Here is a 22776-nt window from a genome sequence, read left to right on the forward strand (position 1 = left end):
AACAGTTAGAAAACGAAGATCATGGCATCTGGTCCCATCACTTCATGGGAAACAGATGGGGAAACAGTGGAAACAGTGTCAGACTTTATTTTTTTGGGCTCCAAAATCACTGCAGATGGTGACTGCAGCCATGAAATTTAAAGACGCTTACTCCTTGGAAGAAAAGTTATGACCAACCTAGATAGCATATTCAAAAGCAGAGATATTACTTTGCCAACAAAGGTCCTTCTAGTCAAGGCTATGGTTTTTCCTGTGGTCGTGTATGGATGTGAGAGTTGGACTGTGAAGAAAGCTGAGCGCCAAAGAATTGATGCTTTTGAACTATGGTGTTGGCGAAGACTCTTGAGAGTCCCTTGGACTGCAAGGAGATCCAACCAGTCCATTCTGAAGGATATCAGGCCTGGGATTTCTTTGGAAGGAATGATGCTAAAGCTGAAACTCCAGTACTTTGGCCACCTCATGAGAAGAGTTGACTTATTGGAAAAGACTCTGATGCTGGGAGGGATTAGGGGGCAGGAGGAGAAGGGGACGACAGAGGATGAGATGGCTGGATGGCATCACTGACTCAATGGACGTGAGTCTGAGTGAACTCTGGGAGTTGGTGATGGACAGGGAGGACTGGTGTGCTGCAATTCATGGGGTCGCAAAGAGTCGGACACGACTGAGCAACTGAACTGAACTGAACTGAACTGAGTGACTTCACTTCACTTCTAGCATCATACAGTATGTGGCCTTTTCAGTTTGCCTTCTTTCACTTAGTAATATACACTTTTGGTCCTTCATGTCTTTTCATGGCTTGATAGCTCATGTTCTCTTAGTGCTAAGTAATACTCTATTGGCTGCATGTACCACATTTCATCCATTTTCTACTAAAGGACATCTTGGTTGCTTCCGGGTTTGGGCAATTATGAATAAAACCACTATAAATGTCAGTGTGCATGTTTTGTGTGGACTTAAGTTTCAACTCCTTTGAGTAAATACCAAGGTACATCACTGCTGGATCATATGGTAAGAGTATTTTAGTTTTGTAAGACACTGCCAAACTGAGTTCCAAAGTGGCTGTATCACTTTGCATTCCCATCAGCAATGACTGAGAATTCATGCTGTACAACATCCTCATCTGTGTGTGATGCTGGCGTCTTCTAGATTTTGGCTGCTCTGAGAGGTATATGTAAGATCTCCCTTTAGCTCAGTTGGTAAAGAATCCACTTGCAATGAAGGAGACCTGGGTTTGATCCCTGGGTTGGGAGGATTCCCCTCGAGAAGGGAAAGTCTACCCACTCCACTATTCTGGCCTGGAGAATTCCATAGAGTATATAGTCCATGGGGTCACAAAGAGTCAGATGCAACTGAGTGACTTTCACTTTCAGAGGTGTATGGTGCTATCTGATTTATTTCACTGGTGTTTTAATTTGAAATTACTTAATGACTTATAACAATGATTATGTTTTCATGTGCTTATTTGCCGATGTCTTCTTTGTCAAAATGTCTGTCCAGGTCTTTTGCCCATTTTTAATTTGGATGGCTCATTTTCTTATTGTTGAATTTCAAGAGTTCTGTGTATATTTTAGGTAGCAGCCCTTTCTCAGATGTCTTTTGTAAACATTTTCTCCCAATATATGGCTTGACTTTTATTCTCTTCAAGATAGCCTTTTCACCAAGTGATGCTACAGAAATTTGCCATCCTTAGACAAAAACTAAAAATATAAAAAAGAAAGAAAAGAGAAAAATGTTAACAGAATTCAACTAATTAATTAACAGAATTTAATTAATTTAATTTCATTTTATTATTGTTAACAGAATGAAAAGATAAGCTACAAAGTGACAGAAAATATTTGCAAGCCATGTATTTGACAAAAGTCTATTATACAGAATATATGTAAAGAACTTCCATCACTCAAAAGTAAAAATTCAAATAGAAAGTTGGCAAAGACATGAAGAGACATCTAATTAAAGAAGATTTAGAGATACAAATAATTGCATGGAAAGATGTTCAACATCAGCCATTAGGAAAATGCAAATTAAAACCACAGTGGAGTTGAAACAGCATTTCTCAGATGGGACTCAATGTAAGCTCCTTGCAATTCTTTTGCGTATATACCTAGAAGTGGAGTTGCTGGATCATATGGTAATTTTATTTTAAATATTTTTTTTTGTATTCCCATCAACAGTGCCCAAGGGTTCCAATTTCTCTACATTCTTGCCAACTCTTATTTTTTATTTTGGGGGATGGTGGTACTATCTCATTGTAGTTTTGATTTGCATTTCCCTAGTAGCTAATTATGTTGAGAATCTTTTCATATGCTTATTGACTATTTGTATATCTTTTTGGAGAAATGTCTATTCAAGTCCTTTACCTATTTTTGAATTGAGTTTGTTTTTTTGTTTGTTGTTGAGTTTTAGGAGTTCTCTGTATATTCTAGATATTAATCCTTTATCTAATGTATGATTTGCAAATGTTTTCTCCCATTCTGTGGGTTGCCTTTTTACTTTGTTGATACTGTCTTTTGATCCACGTTAAAAATTTTTTTCATAAAGTCCAGGTCGTCTATTTTGTCTTTTGTTTCTTGTGCCTTTGGTATCATATTCAAAAAACAACTGCCAAATCCAATGTCATGAAGCTTTGGCCGTATGTTTTCTTCTAAGGGTTTTTATAGTTTTAGGCCTTATATATAAGTCTTGAGTCCATTCTGAGTTTGTTTTGTATATGGTGGTAATAATGAAACTTCATTCTTTTGCATGTAGATACTGAATTTCCCCACCATGTTTTGAAAAGACTGTCTTTTCCCTATTGAATGGTCTTGGCACCCTTGTTGAAAATAACTTGACCATTTATGTGAGGGCTTATTTCTGCCCTCTCTAGTCTGTTCCATTAACCTATCTGTCTGTAATTTATGCCAGTACCACACTGTTTTGATTAATGTAGTAAGTTTTGAAATCAAGAACTTGATTCTTCTTTTTCAAGATTGTTTTGCCTATTTTGTGTTCCTTGATATTCTATGTGAATTTTTAGGATGGGTGCAAAAAAAAGTCACTGGGATTTTGATAGAGATTGTGTTAATCTGTAGTTTGCTTTGGGTAGTACTGACATCATAAATTATTAATTTTTCCAATCCAAAGACACATAGGGTGTCTTTCTATTTATTTATGTCTTCTACAATTTCTTCTAGAAATTTTTTGTAGTTTTCATTGTATAAGTTTTTCAACTCTTTGAATAAGTTAATTCCTAAATTTTTTTGTACTGTTGTAAATGGTATTTAAAAATTAACTTTTTTTTCAGCTTGCCTATGGGAAAAGAAATGCAACTGGTATTTTGTCTTGACTTTGTATCCTGCTGTTTTGCCGAATTTGTTCATTATGTCTAATGGGTTTGTGTGTGTGTGTGTGTGTTTGAAATCTTTAGGATTTCTACACAGACCATATTATCTGTGAACAAAGATAATTTTACTTTTTCATTCTCAATTTAGATTACTTTTATTTTTTCTTGTGTAATTGTTTTGTCTAAGTCTTCTAGCACTATGTGAATAAGAAGTAGCAAAAGTGGACATCTTTGTATTGTTCCTAACCTTAGAAGAAAAATTTTCAGTTTGTCACCATGAGTATGATGTTCATTGTGGATTTTCACATGTGGCTTTTCTTATATTGAGGTAGTTTCTTTCTATGCCTAGTTTCTTGTTTGCTTTTATCATGAATGGGTATTAAATTTTGTCAAATGCTTTTTCTTCATCAATTGAGGTGATAATGTGCTTCTCTTTTTTCTCTTAATATGGTGCATTACACTGATGAATTTTTGTATGTTTAACCATCTTTGCATTCCAGGGATAAATCTCACTTGATTATGGTGTAAAATCCTTTTAATATGCTGCTGAATTTGGTCTGCTAGTATTTTGTTGAAGATTTTTGCATCAATTTTCATAAGGAATATTGGTCTGTTGTTTCTTTTCTTGTAGTGTTTTTGCCTGGCTTTAGTATCAGAGTAATGCTGATTTACCCTGAATGAAAGAATTAGAAATGAATTAGAAAATGTTCCCACTTTAATTTTTTTAAACAGTTTAGTGTTGGTTCTTCTTTAAACGTTCAGTAGAATTCACCAGTGAAGCTATCAGCTGATGGCTTTTTTTTCCTGTTGGGAGATTTTTAGATTACTGATTCACTCTCCTTTCTTATGTTTCTTTGTAGTTTAGTCTTGGTAGGTTTTGAGTTTCTAGGAATTTGTCTGTTTCAACTAGATTATCCAATTTGTTGGCATGTAGTTACTTAGAGTGCATGTGTGCTAAGTCGCTTCTGTCATGTCTGACTCTTTGCGACCCTATGGACTATAGCCCTCCAGGTTCCTCTGTCCATGGGGATTCTCCAGGCAAGAAGACTGGAGTAGGTTGCCATGCTCTCTTCCAAGGGATCTTCCCAACCCAGGGATTGAACCTGCACCTCTTATGGGTCCTGCATTGGCAAGTGGGTTCGTTATCACTAATGTCACCTGGGAAGCTCTTACTTATAGTTCAGTTCAGTTCAGTCGCTCAGTTGTGTCCGACTCTTTGCAACCCCATGAATTGCAGCATGCCAGGCCTCCCTGTCCATCACCAACTCCCGGAGTTCACCCAAACTCATGTCCATCGAGTCGGTGATGCCATCGTAATAATTTTTATGTCTCTAGAATTGTCCTCACTTTCATTTCTGATATTAGTCTTGTGAGTATTTTTTTAACCCATCTAGTTAAAGATTTGTCAATTTTCTGTTCCTTATTTTATTTATCTCTGCTCCAATCTATACTTTTCTTCATTCTGCTAGTTTGGGGTTTAGTTTCTTCTTCTTTTACTAGTTCTTTAAGTTGTAAAATGAGGTTGTTGATTTGAGATCTTATTTATTAACATAAGCATTTATAGCTATAAATGTGCCCCTTAGCACTGCTTTCTCTGTGTCCAATAAGTTTTGGTACGTTGTGTTTTTGTTGTCAGTCATCTCTAAGTGTGTTCTTAGAAATACCTTGTGATTTCTTCTTGATTTGTTGTTTAAAAAGAAAAAAGTTTATAATTAAAATCATACCATCCCCTTTACTAGACAGTAAGTACCATATGGCCAGAGAACATGTCTATTTTTGAGTCACCAACATATATCTAATACCAAACACAGGACTTGGCACAAAATAGGTGCTCACATCATTAAATAAATGAATAGCTCTAATCACACAAAAATCTATTGTTTAATTTCCACAAACTTGTGATTTTTTCCAGTTTTCCTTCTGATAATGATTTTTAACTTCATCCCACTGTTGTCAAAGAACATACTTTGTATTCTGTCTAGTTTTTAAAATCTATTATGACACTTTAATCTCAATATATGCCTAATGTTTTCTCTATTCTGAGAAATGTTCCATGTGCACTTGAGAAGAATGTGTATTCTGTTATTGTTAGCTAGAGTGTTTTGTATGTCTATTTTTTTTTTTTTTGGTATGTCTATTAAATCTGGTTTGCTCATTGGGTTGTTCAAGTCCTCTGTTTCCTTTCTTGTCTTCTGTTTTTTTTTTTTCTATCCATTATTGAGAATTGGCAGCTCCCCTGGTAGCTCAGTTGGTAAAGAATATGCCTGCAATGCAGGAGACCCAGGTTCAACCCCTGGGTAGGGAAAATCCCCTGGAGAAGGAAATGGCAAACCACTCTAGTATTCTTGCCTGGAAAATCCCACGGACAGAGGAACCTGGTGGGCTATATAGTCCATGGGGTCACAAGGGTCAACCATGACTTAGTAACTAGACCACCAATCATTGAGAGTTAGGTATTAAAGACTCCAGCTATAATTGTAGCACAGTCTAGTTTTCCTTTCAATTCTGTCCATTTTTTAAAAAAATTTTTATTTTTTGGCCAAGCAGAATGTGGAATCTGGTTTCCCAACCAGGGATTGAAACTTCGCCCCCTGCATTGGAAGTCTTAACCACTAGACTGACAAAGTCACCAATTCTGTCCATTTTTGCTTCAGAATTTTGATGATCGATTATTAGGTATGTAAATATTTATAATCATTTTATCTTCTTGCTATATTGAAACTTTTATTAATATATAATTGAACCTTTTATTAATATATAATATATAACCTTTTATTAATATATCATACATTATATAGTAATATAATGTTTGTTTCTTGTACTTTTTTAAACTTAAAATCTATTTTGTTTGATACTAGTTTAGCCACTCTTGCTCTGTCCTGGTAACTATGTGCATGGACTATCCTTTTCAGTTCTTTCACTTTCAAATCTGTTTCTGTCATTGTAGCTAAAACGAGTCTCTTGGGAATTCTCTGGCAGTCCAGTGGTTAATCAGCTGGTAAAGAATCCTCCTGCAGTGCAGGAGACCCCAGTTCGATTCCTGGATCGGGAAGGTCCCCTGGAGAAGGGATAGGCTACCCACTCCAGTATTCTTGGGCTTTCCTGGTGGCTCAGATGGTAAAGAATCTGCCTGCAATGTGGGAGACCTAGGTTTGATACCTGGGTTGGGAAGAGTCCCTGGAGAAGGGAAAGGCTATCCACCCCAGTATTCAGGCCTGGAGAATCCCCACGGACAGAGGTGCCTGACGGGCTACAGTCCATGGGGTTTCAAAGAGTCGGACACAACTGAACGACTAAGTACAGCACACCAGTGGTTAGGACTTGGCGCTTTCACTGCCATGGGTCAGGGTTCAATCCTGGTAGGGAAACTAAGCTCCCACAAACCCTGTGGTGTGGCCAAAAACAATAATAATAAAATAAAATATTCTTTTGAGTTAGGCAGTGGCAGGGGAGACACAGGTGGGCCCCACCAGGCCGGTTGAAGGAATGGAGGGCAAGCAAAATCCTGTACCACTGCCCCAGCCCAGCCTCCCTCAGTTTGGACCTGCTGGTGGTGGGGACCCTGGTTCCTCAGCACACCCAGCTGCAGCAGCCCCAGAGCCTGTCCTCAGTCCTTCCAAAGCCCCAGTGCCAACCCAGACTCTTGGTGAAGACAGTTGGTAGAACTCAACAAAAATCCAGTGGAAGGCTTTTCAGCAGGTTTGATAGATGACCATGATCTCGGGAAATCCTTACTATTGTTCTTCCTAAAATAAAATTCATTATAGAAATCTGGAGCCCAAATGTTGATAAAAATGATGAAACATGCATTGCTATTCTCCACAAGCCTGAAAAAGATAAATATGGCTATGAAAAACCTGAGGAACGCTGGCTGCCTATTCCCACTGTGGAAACCATCATGATTCGTGTCATTTCTGTGCTGGTAGACCCTAATGGAGACCCATCTGCTAATACTGATGCTGTGAAAGAACGAAGACAGAAATGGTGAATTAAAATGGAATGTTGGGGGACTTTCCTGGTGGTCCAGTGGGCTAACACTCCATGCTTTCACTTCAGGAGGCCCGGGTTTGATCCCTGGTCAGGGAACTAGATCCCGCATGCCACAACTAAGACCTGAAACAGTAAAATGAATTAATTAAAAGAAAAGGAAAGGTGCCTGCTGTGTAAGGAAAAGCCAAGAGACTGCTTTTGAGTGACATTTATTCAACAGCTGTAACTTCACTTATTTCAGGGACTCCAGTTGAGAAACATGGCACTATTTTCCTTGCACTCTACCCACCTATTGCTGGACTTCTGTTGTAACAAGTTGGCAAATAACAGCTAGAACTGGGCTGCAATAAAACATGCCAGTATCAATGTTGACAAGAGCTTAAAAAGTGCCAACTTACAGATAATTATGCATTTCGAATTCTATGAACTGCTTTAACCTTCAAGAAGAATTGTAAAGAATTGTACATAGTATAATATGATCCAGATAGTATACGTGTGTTTATGTACATCCACAAATATACCTTGTACCAGATAATGTTTTCTTGTAGTAGAATAAGAATCATGTAAATTCTGAAAGATTTTAGCAGGTTTTCTTTCCCTATTGTTTTTTTATCAGTTTTAAAGATTCCTTAAAGCAAGTCAGATGAAAAGCATTTAGAACTAAAAATTTCCATTTAATTTCCTTTTTTTTAAAATGTATGGGAGTATTTATTTACATATTTCTTGAGGCAAATCATCTACAGTAGTAACTTGAAAACAGTTCTAGAAGAATTGTGGAATGTCTGTTTACAAATGCATTGGACAAAGCAGTAGTTACAAAAATCTCAGCCTTGGCAGGATGATGGATCAGGCAGATAAATAATTATTTCCATATCTATAATTAAAGCACATATTTTTGAATGTTTCCATCTTCAGTTCAGTTCAGTCACTCAGTTGTGTGCGACTCTTTGCGACCCCATGGACTACAGCAGGCTCACTGTCTATCAGCAACTCCCGGAGTTTACTCAAACTCATGTCCATCGAGTCGGTGATGCCATCCAAACGTCTCATCCTCTGTCGTTCCCTTCTCCCGCCTTCAATCTTTCCCAGCTTCAGGGGCTTTTCCAGTGAGTCAGTTCTTCGCATCAGGTAGCCAAAGTATTGAAGTTTCAGCTTCAGCATCAGTCCTTTCAATGAATCTTCAGGACTGATTTCCTTTAGGATGGACTGGTTGGATCTCCTCGAAGTTCAAGGGACTCACAAGAGTCTTTTCCAACACCACAGTTTGAAAGCATCAATTCTTCAGTGCTCAGGTTTCTGTATAGTCCAACTCTCACATCCATACATGACCACTGGAAAAACCATAGCCTTGACTAGACGGACCTTTGTTGGCAAAGTAATGTCTCTGCTTTTTAACATGCTGTCTATGTTGGTCATTACTTTTCTTGCAAGGAGCAAGCGTCTTAATTTCATGGCTGCAGTCACCATCTGCATTGATTTTTGAGCCCAAAATCACTTAAACATCTCAACATAATATGTTTCCATCTTTTTTTTTTTTTTCTCATTAAACTTTTTTCAATGGGTCTCAAATTCTGTGACAGATTTTTGGTCAAGTTGTTTTCATTAAAAAGTACTGATTTTAAAAACTAATAACTTAAACTGCCACACACAAAACATATGGTCCACAAAAACATTCTCCTTTCCTTCTGAAGGTTTTATGATGCATTGTTATCATTAACCAGTCTTTTACTATTAAACTTAAATGGCCAATTGAGACAAACAGTTCTGAGACCGTTCTTCCACCAGTGATTAAGACTGGGGTGGCAGGTATTGGGGATAATATTCATTTAGCCTTCTGAGCTTTCTGGGCAGACTTGGTGACCTTGCCAGCTCCAGGTGCCTTCTTGTCCACTGCTTTGATGACACCCACAGCGACTGTCTGTCTCATGTCACGCATAGCAAAACGGCCCAGGGGAGGATAATCAGAGACGCTCTCGACACACATGGGCTTGCCAGGAACCATATCAACGATGGCAGCATCACCAGATTTCAAGAATTTAGGGCCATCTTCCAGCTTTTTCCCAGAACGACGATCAATCTTCTTCTTCAGCTCAGCAAACTTGCAAGCAATGTGAGCTGTGTGACAATCCAGCACAGGTGCATATCCAGCACTGATTTGGCCTGGATGGTTCAAAACAATCACCTGAGCTGTGAAGCCAGCAGCTTCCATGGGTGGATCATTTTTGCTGTCACCAGCCACATCGCCACGATGGACATCTTTGACAGACACGTTCTTGACATTGAAGCCCACATTGTCCCCAGGAAGGGCTTCACTCAATGCTTCATGGTGCATTTCTACAGACTTCACTTCAGTTGTTACACTGACTGGAGCAAAGGTGACCACCATGCCAGGTTTGAGAACACCAGTCTCCACACGACCCACAGGGCCAGTACCAATACCACCAATTTTATAGACATCCTGGAGAGGCAAACGCAAGGGTTTGTCAGTTGGGCGAGTTGGTGGCAGGATGCAATCCAGAGCTTCAAGCAGGGTGGTTCCACTGGCATTGCCGTCCTTACGGGTGACTTTCCGTCCCTTGAACCATGGCATGTTAGCACTTGGCTCCAGCATGTTGTCACCATTCCAGCCAGAAATTGGCACAAATGCTACCGTGTCAGGGTTGTAGCCGATTTTCTTAATGTAGGTGCTGACTTCCTTAACAATTTCCTCGTATCTCTTCTGGCTGTAGGGTGGCTCAGTGGAATCCATTTTGTTAACGCCAACAATTAGTTGTTTCACACCCAGGGTGTAAGCCAGAAGGGCATGCTCATGGGTCTGCCCGTTCTTGGAGATACTGGCTTCAAATTCACCAACACCAGCAGCAACAATCAGGAGAGCACAGTCAGCCTGGGATGTGCCTGTAATCATGTTTTTGATGAAGTCTCTGTGTCCTGGGGCATCAATGATGGTAACATAGTACTTGCTGGTCTCAAATTTCCACAGGGAGATGTCGATGGTGATACCACGCTCACGTTCAGCTTTAAGTTTGTCCAAGACCCAGGCATATTTGAAGGAGCCCTTTCCCATCTCGGCAGCCTCCTTCTCGAACTTTTCAATTGTTCTCTTGTCGATCCCACCACATTTGTAGATCAGATGGCCAGTCGTGGTAGACTTCCCTGAATCTACGTGCCCAATGACGATGTTGATGTGGGTCTTCTCCTTTCCCATTTTGGCTTAGGTTTAACGGTGGTTTTCACAACACCTGTGTCCTGGCGGCAAACCCATTGCGAAAAGGGTGTTTCCATCTTAAACATAATAAAAATCCAAACATGTGGACCAATCACTGCTATGAAGCATCATCGTCATGGTTTTACCCACAATTCTCTCAGTCAGGCACTGACTCAAAGGAGCTGGAGTTACTTTCTCCCAATTGCATATTGATTTATGTAGATTTCTCAGGATTTCTTTCTGAACATTAATCAATGCTGTTTCTTACATTTGGTGTATAGACTAGAGATAGTCATTTGTAAAGTGTTACAATACTACATACTGCAAGTTACCTACTAGTAGGTGGGATGAAAAAACTATTTCACAAATTAATGCAAAAAGCCCTAACAATTCTATTTTGGTTTATAGTATCTCAATTTTAGGAGTAATATTATCAACTTCTCGATTACCTGTACAAATGGATGGGAAAAAACCATAGGTCTATAAATTACAGTGAGTAATCAAAAAACTTTTCAAGTGCATTCATCTGATTGTTTTCCAGAATATCTATGTTTTGTTATATAATAAATATTTTCAAACAAAATCAACATGTATTAATGTCCTTAAACCATCCAGGCTTCATTAAACTCTTTTCACTTACTAAACTTTTGTATCTTCTTTGTTTTGACACACTTTCCTTGCTCTTCTCTTCTGTAGGTCAGGAAGTTTTCAAATCATTTAGTTCAAATACTGAACTACTCAATAGGCAGCTACTTGATTTTTTTTCTTTTTCTGTATGCACCACCTGGCATGTAGGATTTTCGTTTCCCGACCAGGATCAAACCCGTCCCCTGCAGTGGGAGCCCGGAGTCCCAACTGCTGAGCCACCAGGGAAGTCACAACTACTGATCTTTAAGGATGACTTCGGAGGAGTGGTCCTCACCAGGTGCTTTATCCCTGTTGTTTATTTGCGCCCATCTCTTGGATTGGACATAGTAATAACAGTTTTCGTTGTTGAGAGCTCTTTTCAGTCATTATCCCCAAGAACAAAGAAGAGTTGGTTCTAAATTCATTTCAGATTTAAAATTATTAAAATTTACCCCAAACAATACAAAATTTGGTTTTATTTTTGCCCTTCAGTTACCCAATGTGAAGTCTGGATAAATAAAGAATGCACAACTATAGCTTTCTATTTAACTTCTATTTTTGCTATTTAAAATGCTGTTTACCCTCAAACCCTTCTCCTTCTTCATATTCCTTTGCCTCTATTCTATACTTGAGATTTTTTTCTCACCTATTGTAAAAGAAATTGTGATGTCTATTTTCATACAATTTGATTTTGGAATTTTGTCACCTGATGTAGTGAGTTCTTCCAAAATAAAGTTTTTTTCCAATAAAATTTTAAAAAGTAAAATGAAATGAAATGATCCTCTTGCAAATAGCATATAGTTGGTTGTGTTTTTTACCCATCCTGCAAATCTTTGTCTTGACTGGAGAGTTTAATCTATTTACATTTAATAAATTATATTTAAAATAATTACTTATTAGGAGGGATTTACTTCTGTCATTTTGCAATTTTTTTCTATTTCCCTTATAGCTCTTTGTTCCTCATTTCTTGTGTTTACTTCTTTTGCATAACTTTGTGTAGTGAAACATTAAAATTCCTTTCTCATTTCTTTTTGGGTACATTCTTTTTTTTTGGCCATACCTTGCCATACACGGGATCTTAATTCCCCAATGAGGGACTGAGGCTGTGTCTTATGTAGTAGAAGCGTGGCGTCTTAACCACTGGACTGCCAGCAAAGTCTCTTGTGTATATTCTTTAGCTCTTTTCTTTGTGGTTACCATGGAGATTATATTTAACATCCTAAAGTTATCACACTCTAATTTGAATTTATACCAGCTTACCTTCAATAACATATAAAAACTCTGCTCCTTTAACAGCTCTGTTCTCACCCCTTTCAGTTGTTTATTACAAAATTTTATCTTTATACATTGTAATGGTTATTTTTTTTTACTATAAAAAGAAACTAACAGTTGGTGCATGCAGTAAGCTGAATAGATCTCCAAAATTATGCTGAGTGAAAAAAGCCAGTCTCAGAAAGTTACATACTGTATGATTCCATTTATATAACATTCTTGAAATGACAAAGTTATAGAAATGGAAAACAGATTAGTGGTTGTCTGAAGTAAGAGGGAGTTAGGGGTTGGGTAAGAGGGTAGGGAAGTGGGTGTGGCTATAACAGGACAACATGAAATATCCTTGTGGTGAGAGAACTACTGTTTCTGGACTGTATCAATGTCAATATCCTAGTTGTAATATTGTGTTATACTTTGCCAAGAGGTGATGGGACCAGATGCCATGATCTTAGTTTTCTGAATGTTGGCATTTTAAGCCAACTTTTTCACTTTCCTCTTTCACTTTCATCAAGAGGCTCTTTAGTTCTTCTTCACTTTCTGCCACAAGGGTGGTGTCATCTGCATATCTGAGGTTATTGATATTTCTTCCAGCAGTCTTGATTCCAGCTTGTGCTTCATCTGGCCTGGAATTTCACATGATGTACTCTGCATATAAGTTAAATAAGCAGGGTGACAATATACAGCCTTGATGTACTCCTTTCCCAATTTGGAATCAGTCTGTTGTTCCATGTCCAGTTGTAACTGTTGTTTCTTGACCTGCATACAGGTTTCTCAGGAGGCAGGTCAGGTGGTCTGGTATTCCCATCCCTTTAAGAACTGTCCACGGTTTGTTGTGATCCACACAGTCAAAGACTTTGACGTAGTCAATAAAGCAGAATAAATGTTTTTCTGGAACTCTCTTGCTTTTTCGATGATCTAATGGATGTTGGCAATTTGATTTCTGGTTCTTCTGCCTTTTCTAAATCCAGCTTGAACATCTGGAAGTTCATGGTTCATGTACTGCTGAAGCCTGGCTTGGAGAATTTTGAGCATTACTTTGCTAGCATGTGAGATGGGTGCAATTGTGTGGTAGTTTGAACATTCTTTGGCATTGCCTTTCTTTGGGATTGGAATAAAAACTGACCTTTTCCAGTCCTGTGGCCATTGCTGAGTTTCCAAAATTTGCTGGTATATTGAATACAGCACTTTCACAACATCATCTTTTAGGATTTGAAATAGCTCAACTGGAATTCCATCACCTACACTAACTTTGTTTGTAGTTATGCTTCCTAAGGTCCACTTGACTTCACATTCCAGGATGTCTAGCTTTAGGTGAGTGATCACACCATCGTGGTTATCTGGGTCGTGAAGATCTTTCTTGTATATTTCTTCTGTGTACTCTTGCCACCGCTTCTTCTGCTACTGTTCTGTTAGGTCCATCTTCTGCTTCTGTTAGGTCCATATCATTTCTGGAGTTTATTGTGCCCATCTTTGCATGAAATGTTCCCTTGGTATCTCTAATTTCCTTGAGGAAATCTCTAGTCTTTCCCATCCTATTGTTTTCCTCTATTTCTTTGCATTGATCACTGAGGAAGGCTTTCTTATCTCTCCTTGCTATTCTTTGGAACTCTGCATTCAAATGGGTATATATTTCCTTTTCTCCTTTGCCTTTAGCTTCTCTTCTTTTCTCAGCTATTTGTAAGGCCTCCTCAGACAACCATTTTGCATTTCTTTTTCTTGGGGATGGTCTTAATCACTGCCTCTTGTACAATGTCACAAACCTCCATCCATAGTTCTTCAGGGACTCTGTCTATCAGATCTAACCCCTTGAATCTATTTGTCACTTCCACTGTATAATCGTAAGGGATTTGATTTAGGTCATACCTGAATGGTCTAGTGGCTTTCCTTACTTTCTTCAATTTAAGTCTGAATTTGGCAATAAGGAGTTCATGATCTGAGCCACAGTAAGCTCCCGGTCTTGCTTTTGCTGCCTGTAGAGAGCTTCCCATCTTTGGCTGCAAAGAGTATAATCAATCTGATTTCGGTATTGACCATCTGGTGATGTCCATGTGTAGAGTCATCTCTTGTGTTGTTGGAGGAGGGTGTTTGCTATGACCAATGTGTTCTCTTGTCAAAACTCTGTTAGCCTTTAACCTGCTTTGTTTTGTACTCCAAGGTCAAATTTGCCTACTACTCCAGGTATTTCTTGACTTCCTACTTTTGCATTCCAGTCCCCTATAATGAAAAGGACATCTTTTGGGGGTGCTAGTTCTAGAAGGTCTTGTAGGTTTTCATAGAGCTATTCAACTTCTTCAGCATTACTTGTCAGGGCATAGACTTGGATTACTGTGATACTGAATGGTTTGCCTTGGAAACGAGCCGAAATCATTCTGTTGTTTTTGAGATTGCATCCAAATACTGCATTTCAGACTCTCTTGTTGACTATGATGGCTACTCCATTTCTTCTAAGGGATTCTTGCCCACAGTTCAGTTCAGTCGCTCAGTCATGTCCCACTCTTTGCAACCCCATGGACTACAGCATGCCAGGCCTCCCTGTCCATCACCAACTCCCAGAGTTTACCCAAACTCATAACCATTGAGTTGGTGACCATCTCATCCTCTGTCCCCTTCTCTTCCCACCCTGAATCTGTCCCAGCATCAGGGTTTTTTCCAATGAGTCAGTTCTTTGCATCAGGTGGCCAAAGTATTCTTGCCCACAGTAGTAGATATAATTGTCATCCGAGTTAAATTCACCCATTCCAGTCCATTTTAGTTCACTGATTCCTAAAATGTCGATGTTCTCTCTTGCCATCTCCTGTTTGACCACTTCCAATTTGCTTTGATTCATGGACCTAACATTCCAGGTTCCTATGCAGTATTGCTCTTTACAGCATCTACCTTGCTTCTATCACCAGTCACATCCACAACTGGGTGTTTTTGCTTTGGCTCCTTCCCTTCATTCTTTCTGGAGTTATTTCTCCACTGATCTCCAGTAGCATATTGGGCACCTACTGACCTGGGGAGTTCATCTTTCAGTGTTCTATCTTTTTGCCTATTCATACTGTTCATGGGGTTCCCATGGCAAGAATACTGAAGTGGTTTGCCATTCCCTTCTCCAGTGGACCACATTTTGTCAGAACTCTCCACCATGACCTGTCCACCCTGGATGGCCTTAGATGGCATGGCTCATAGTTTCATTGAGTTAGACAAGGCTGTGGTCCATGTAAACAGTTTGGTTAGTTTTCTGTGATTGTGGTTTTCAGCCTGTCTGCCCTCTGAGGGACAAGGATAAGAGGTTTATGGAAGCTTCCTGATGGGAACTTATAGCAAATGTTGATACCCCAGTGAAAGCGAGTCACTCAGTCCTGTTAGACTTCTTGTGACCCCCCATAGAATATACGCGTCCATGGAATATATGTATCAATGGACCATAGAGTCCATGGAATTCTCCAGGCCAGAACACTGGAGTGGGTAGCCTATCCCTTTTCCAACAGATCTTCCTGACCCAGGAATCGAACTAGGGTCTCTTGCACTGCAGGCGGATTCTTTACCAACTGAGCTACCAGGGAAGATTGGGATGTCTCTAAAAAGCTTAACTTTAAAAATACCTGACAAATGAAGCAACTGACAAACAACTAATCTCAAAAATATACAAGCAACTCCTACAGCTCAACTCCAGAAAAATAAATGACCCAATCAAAAAATGGGCCAAAGATCTAAATAGACATTTCTCCAAAGAAGACATACAGATGCTCAACATCACTCATTATCAGAGAAATGCAAATCAAAACCACTATGAGGTACCATTTCACACCAGTCAGAATGGCTGCGATCCAAAAGTCTACAATAATAAATGCTGGAGAGGGTGTGGAGAAAAGGGAACCCTCTTACACTGTTGGTGGGAATGCAAACTAGTACAGCCACTATGGAGAACAGTGTGGAGATTCCTTAAAACACTGGAAATAGAACTGCCTTATGATCCAGCAATCCCACTGCTGGGCATACACACTGAGGAAACCAGAAGGGAAAGAGACACGTGTACCCCAATGTTCATCACAGCACTGTTTATAATAGCCAGGACATGGAAGCAACCTAGATGTCCATCAGCAGATGAATGGATAAGAAAGCTGTGGTACATATACACAATGGAGTATTACTCAGCCATTAAAAAGAATACATTTGAATCAGTTCTAATGAGGTGGATGAAACTGGAGCCTATTATACAGAGTGAAGTAAGCCAGAAGGAAAAACACCAATACAGTATACTAACGCATATATATGGAATTTAGAAAGATGGTAACAATAACCCTGTATACAAGACAGCAAAAGAGACACTGATGTATAGAACAGTCTTATGGACTCTGTGGGAGAGGGAGAGGGTGGGAAGATTTGGGAGAATGGCATTGAAACATGTAAAATATCATGTATGAAACGAGATGCCAGTCCAGGTTCAATGCACGATACTGGATGCATGGGGCTGGTGCACTGGGACGACCCAGAGGGATGGTATGGGGAGGGAGGAGGGAGGAGGGTTCAGGATGGGGAACACATGTATACCTTGGTGGATTCATTTTGATATTTGGCAAAACTAATACAATTATGTAAAGTTTAAAAATAAAATAAAATTAATTTAAAAAAAAAAGAGAAACAATATAACAAGCAAAAAAAAAAAAAAAAAAAAAAATACCTGAAAGTATTACCATAAAATGTTATCATTTGTTAATTCTGTAATTATCTGTTAATTCTGAGTGGTGGTTACAACAGCAGTAATATAGCATGTAGTTAAAACAGCACAAAGGAAAACACAAGCAGAAGCAAGCCCAGAGCGGCAGATCCTACTTCCCAGGGAAGTCAAGCATCCTAGGTTAGGCTCCTGTCCCTTATCATAATTCGCTTGCCGACTCAAAGTACGTTAGTTTCATCATCTGCAAAACAAAACAAACTGATAATCAACACCAGTCACTGGGCGGCGATAAGAGTTAAAGGGGAAAAAAATCCAATTCTGCTGCTGTAATTTGGCCCTAGATAGGAGCTGCGCCCCAATCAGGTACTGCCGCGCCGCGGCCTCGGAGCATCTGGGACTTGTAGTCTACCCGGCGGAACTCGCTGTCCCGGCAGCTCCCGCGGCGGCGGCTGGGCTACGTGGCGAGGCAGGCTGCGCCTGCGCGGGCAGGTGGGGGCAAGATGGCTGCTGAGCGGAGCTTGTGGGTCGTCGGGCTCTGCCCTGGGTCCCGGTTGGGTAGGGTCGTTCGGGTCCTCCTCCTATTGCTGTGGTTTGCGGCCCGCGGAGGCGCGCTGTACTTCCACATTGGGGAGACGGAAAAAAAGTGCTTTATTGAGGAGATTCCGGACGAGACCATGGTTATAGGTACGGGGGAAGGGAGAGAGTTTTCAACAAGACCGCGGTCTTGGGGTGGGGGTGGGGGGAGTGCGGGAGAGTCATGTCTTCAGAGCCGGGGGCAGGCTGCCTCGCAGTGCCCTGGCCACCGTGGACCCGGCGCCACCTTGCGCTCCTCAGACTGGTCTCGCCCCGCTTCCCTCCAGGAAACTACCGGACGCAGCTGTATGACAAGCAGCGAGAGGAGTACCAGCCGGCCACCCCTGGGCTTGGCATGTTCGTGGAGGTTAAAGACCCAGAAGATAAAGTGAGTCGGCCCCGCTGAGCCCCGCACCCCCAACCCCGCTTTGCACTTGGGCGCCAGATCAAGCAGACATTGGTACTTCCCCTCATAGTTTCCGCATCTGCTAAACTGGTAAAAAAAAAAAAAAAGAAAAAGAAAAAGAAAAAAAAAAACCGTTGGTACTGTGGGAAGAACCTGCGTTTTCACTCCAGTCTAACCTTGGGCTGTTTCAGTGCTAGCTGCTTCTGTCAACTTGTTACTGATCTCAGTGTGACTTCGCCAAGTCAGTTGCTTTCCCTGAGCCATTTTTCTAGGTCTGTGAAATAGAAATTCATCCATCTTACAGATGTGATGGGTGGATTAATTGTGGTGCTGGAAACCAAAGAGTTTTGTTGATTCTAAAGCTGTGGCATATAGACTTTAGGATATCAGGGAACAGGGTATTTTCCAAAAAGAAAGAGCAGCTTTTAATTTGACCAATAAGGGTATTAAACCATATCCCAAACCAACTAAACAAAACCGTTTAGCTGTCAACCTTTCACTTAGAAGAATCAGTGAAAGAGTTGAAAGGGCATGAGTTATGAATAAAGTAAAGAGCTTTCCAAGAGTGGCCACATGCCAAGTTCATGTCAATCCCTTTCTCCAGATAGCTCAAAGGCAAGTTTTTGGCAACTGCTGCTAACAACATTGGAACTTTTAGTGTTGTGGGGTGTCTCTGCTTGTCAACTTTTACGGTACTTAGAGCCAGTGTTCTTGCCTGGAAAATCCCAGGGACGGGGGAGCCTGGTGGGCTTCCGTCAATGGGGTCGCACAGAGTCGGACACGACTGAAGCGTCTTACCAGCAGCAGCAGCAGTAGAGCCTTAAGCACCATTCAGCCTGCTCAGACGGTAAAACGTCTGTCTACAATGCGGGAGACCCCGGTTCGATCCCTGGGTTGGGAAGATCCCCTGGAGAAGGAAATGGCAATCCACTCCAGGACTATTGCCTGGAAAATCCCATGGACAGAGGAGCCTGGTAGGCTACAGTTCATGGGGTCGCAAAGGGTCGGACACGACTGAGCAACTTCACTCAATGCTCATTGAAGTCTCTGCTCTCCAGGTTATCCTGGCCCGGCAGTATGGCTCTGAAGGCAGATTCACCTTCACCTCGCATACCCCTGGCGAGCATCAGATCTGTCTTCACTCCAATTCCACCAAGTTCTCTCTCTTTGCTGGAGGCATGCTGGTAAGTGGACCCATGTTGGATTCTTTCAACCTATAGCTCATCAAGACTGGGAACTGGTGGTACTGTAGGTGACTGTCAGATTTTGTGTCTCTTAATACAACTGGGTTTCCAGTGAACATTAAGGGGGTGGTTGCAGAGCTTTCTGTATATGCTTTGGTGAGAGCATCAGCCAAGGCTTATTCTTGCCTTTGGGCCTAGAGCCCCATAGGGCCAGACACTGAGGAGGCCTCAGTCAGTGTTGGCTAAATGAACAAATGAAGAAAGGTGGGAGGACCAGCTATTAGGCACTGGCAGGAAGACAGAGCAGGGCTACCTGATTCTCCCAACCTTCCTTATCTTGTCTGTCTCCAGAGAGTTCACCTGGACATCCAGGTAGGTGAACATGCCAACGACTATGCAGAAATTGCTGCCAAAGACAAGTTGAGTGAGCTGCAGCTACGAGTGCGACAGCTGGTCGAGCAAGTGGAGCAGATCCAGAAAGAGCAGAACTACCAGCGGGTGAGTGGCTGGGCAGGAGCAGTGGGCCTCTTCCCAGAGGCTGCCCACTGGCTTAGCCAGGAGTTGCACATCAGATTCATTATAAATCCAAGGGACTTCTTTGTCTGTGCTGCACTGCCAGCCTAAAACGTGGGATGGGTGTTACTAACTCTACTTTGTAATTGAGAAGACAGTCTCTTAAGAGGCTGTCATTGTCTTATTAGGAGCCACACAGAGTGACAGAGCAGGAATTGATACCAACACCTTGGGTGTTCTTTCCATGGTTCTTGGTGCCCCCAGGATTAGGGGTTTCAAACTCACTTGTGTCCCAGAGCCAGGCCTGTACCACGAATGGATCTGTGACCGTAAGGACTGGTAGAATAGCAACCTATCTAAACGGGAACAGCTGCTGTTGTCAGCTGAAGACAGCATTGCAGAATTGCTCACCCAGGGTTTTAAGAGATACTTAGGGGTCCAGGTTTTTGGTTTTTTTTTACGTAAAAAATTCTGAGTTTTAAATGTTGTCTAAACATTGTGTGAGCCTATAAAATACATGTGTGGGCTCAATTCAGCCCCTGGACCACCAGTTTGCAACCTGTGCACACAGTATGCAAGGAGCAGTTTGGGAGACCCAGGCAGAGGGCTCAAGCAAATCCATTTCTGAGTGTCCCAGGACAGCTCTGTCTGATAGAGTAATGCCACAGTCACTTTACCACTCCTCCAGGCATCATGGGAGGACCAGGTGAGGGCTTTACCTGACAGATGAGCCAATGGACCTGGGAGAAATGAGTGGGTTACCCAGGGGCATATGGCTGGTGAGGATGAAGACAATTCATTCCCAGGCGGGGTGGTTTTTTTCAGACATTCGGAACCTGGGCAAAGTTAGTTGGTCCTGGGGCATCCTCTGGAGAGGGAACCCAGTGGTTCTAGTGGCCCCAGATGAGGCTCAGCCAACTCAGGCTTCTCTTCTGTTTTCCCTTCCCACAGTGGCGAGAGGAACGCTTCCGGCAGACCAGTGAGAGCACCAACCAAAGGGTGCTGTGGTGGTCCATCCTGCAGACCCTCATCCTTGTAGCCATCGGTGTCTGGCAGATGAGACACCTCAAGAGTTTCTTTGAAGCCAAGAAGCTGGTGTAGCCATCCCAGGCTTCCCAGCCCAGCCTTCCTCCCTGGCTGGGGAAGAAAGGACCTCCTGGACTGACTTCTCTCTGGCAGGAGGACTGGTTTCCAGCCATGGGTATTTGGAGGGGAGAGGGGCCACAGCCCAAGCCGAGGGCAGCAGCTTGGCTGGCTAATGTGAGCAGGTGGTTGGGTAAATGCCTGCCCCCTCCCCTGGGCCCTTTGCAGTAATCTGGTGAAGCCACCGGGAGCCCTACTGACACCTCAGAATCACAGTGTTACTGATCAGGGATGTGAGCCTGTTATCTGGGGTGACTGGGGGGAGGGGAGCGGGTGGGCAAGCCAGTCTTCCTTGTGTCTTCCTTTGCTAACTTGGAACTTTGACCAGGTTGGGGCATAGCTGTGATTCCCTGCCACCCAGGAAACCTCACTATTCCCTCCTTGGGCCTACACCCAGCCTGCTGATCCAGGGTTTGTGTCAATTGAGGGTGGGGTATAGGGAGTTGCAATGTGGGAAAGTAGCCCTGAGGTTGACCCCAGGTTCTTCACGTGGTTGTTCTTTTGGGGACTGAAGAAACTGGGGTCAGGCCAAGCAGAGGCCTTGGTGCTGGTTGGGGATGGGGCCTGCAGAGTCTTAGTTACTGATTTCATTTTCAATAAGTCTAGGTTTGTTACATTGGTTTCCCAATAAAAAAAAAAATTGACTTCTTGTCCAGTATAAAGTTACTCTTCTGCCAGTGGGCATAGCACTGTAGGGTGCTTGAGGGAATGTCAAGCTTTTCCAGTGGGCAAAGCACTTCACATTTTAAGACGAGTACCCACCTGTGGACTTCATTCCTTTCATCCTCTCCAATCTTCTGGTGGCAGTGGGTGGTGGTCTTGCCCAAAATCATGCGACAAGTAAGTTGTGCAGTTGGTGCTAAAATCCATACCATTTCTTCTGTGCATTTGCCATCTCACCAACCTTTCCAAAGCAGGTGGACAGAATTGTTCTGGTGCTTCAAAAAAGTGCCTAGTTAGTGAAGGTAGTATGCACTGATCAGAGGACTGCAACACGTGTGGAAGAACAGGAAGCCCTGGGCTGGGGGCAAGAGGAAGGTACTGATGGGCTTAACCAACAGCACGGAATCTCAACAAGGACTTTGAAGGAGAGGAAGGATTCTGATAAAAGAAGGGGGACAGGGGTGATTGAAGGGAACAGAGGCAAACAGCTGGTGTGGAGAAAGACGAGCATTGTTTCAGCTAGAGTTGGGGCAATGAGAAAGCTGGAAAGGAAAGTTGGTTAGTATTAGAAAGTTGAATCCCAGGTAAGAGATTTGGACATTGCCAAGTGTTCAACAGAGTTTTGAGTATTAGAACCCTATGAAAATAAATACAGGGAGGTTAATTTCCTTGTGGCTCAGTCATAAAGAATCCTGCCAATGAGGGAGACCTGAGTTCGCTCCCTTGGCCAGGCAAATCCCCTGGAGAAGGAAACGGCACCCACTTCTTGCCTGGGAAATCCCTGGCAGGATACAGTCCATGGGTGTGCAGAATCAGACATGATTTAGCGACTAAACGACAACAATCTAACAGTATGTAATGAGACGGAGTGGGAAGGCAAGTTTGGGGACTACTTGAACTGCTAGGAGACTAGTCTGAACACACACTGCCACATAGACCTCCACATTTAGGGAGAAAAAAATTAAGAACAACTTTAAATGACAGAAAAACTGTGACGATAGTTAACCTCATTACTAACATTATTCAGTAGTATGGTGTATTTGTTAAAATGAATTAACCAGTAGGGCTGTGCTCAGTCATTTCAGTCATTTAGGAAGGACCCTGAGCCCCCCTGCCGGGGATTTCCCAGGCAAGAATACTGGAGTGGGTTGCCATTTGCTTCTCCAGGGTGAACCAATAGGGATAGTCCCTGCTTTATACAGATTTCCTTAGCTG

The 22776-nt window shown here is 41.8% G+C and overlaps 1 protein-coding gene and 2 pseudogenes across 1 annotated transcript; 2 read left to right on the forward strand and 1 right to left on the reverse strand.

The window, feature by feature from the left end:
- Nucleotides 1-6805: 6805 nt before the first annotated feature.
- LOC109560995 (ubiquitin-conjugating enzyme E2 G1 pseudogene) lies at nt 6806-7676 on the forward strand (annotated as a pseudogene).
- A 1189-nt stretch (nt 7677-8865) lies between these two features.
- LOC109561913 (elongation factor 1-alpha 1 pseudogene) lies at nt 8866-10579 on the reverse strand (annotated as a pseudogene).
- Nucleotides 10580-17549: 6970 nt separating this feature from the next.
- On the forward strand, nt 17550-21542 carry LOC109561914 (transmembrane emp24 domain-containing protein 9). Its single transcript, XM_019964738.2, has 5 exons — nt 17550-17763; nt 17940-18040; nt 19117-19242; nt 19594-19740; nt 20707-21542. Exons 1-5 carry the CDS (start codon nt 17580-17582, stop codon nt 20854-20856), a joined length of 708 nt encoding a protein of 235 aa, XP_019820297.1. The 5' UTR covers nt 17550-17579; the 3' UTR covers nt 20857-21542.
- Nucleotides 21543-22776: the final 1234 nt, after the last annotated feature.

Source organism: Bos indicus, chromosome 7 (genome assembly GCF_029378745.1).
Source record: "Bos indicus isolate NIAB-ARS_2022 breed Sahiwal x Tharparkar chromosome 7, NIAB-ARS_B.indTharparkar_mat_pri_1.0, whole genome shotgun sequence".
Lineage (NCBI taxonomy): Eukaryota > Metazoa > Chordata > Mammalia > Artiodactyla > Bovidae > Bos > Bos indicus.

Coding starts and splice junctions, on each gene's coding strand:
- LOC109561914 (XM_019964738.2), top strand. CDS start 17,580: ATGGCTGCTGAGCGGAGCTTGTGGGTCGTCGGGCTCTGCCCTGGGTCC. Junction 18,041..19,116: donor TTAAAGACCCAGAAGATAAA/GTGAGTCGGCCC, acceptor TCTGCTCTCCAG/GTTATCCTGGCCCGGCAGTA. Junction 19,741..20,706: donor AAGAGCAGAACTACCAGCGG/GTGAGTGGCTGG, acceptor CCCTTCCCACAG/TGGCGAGAGGAACGCTTCCG.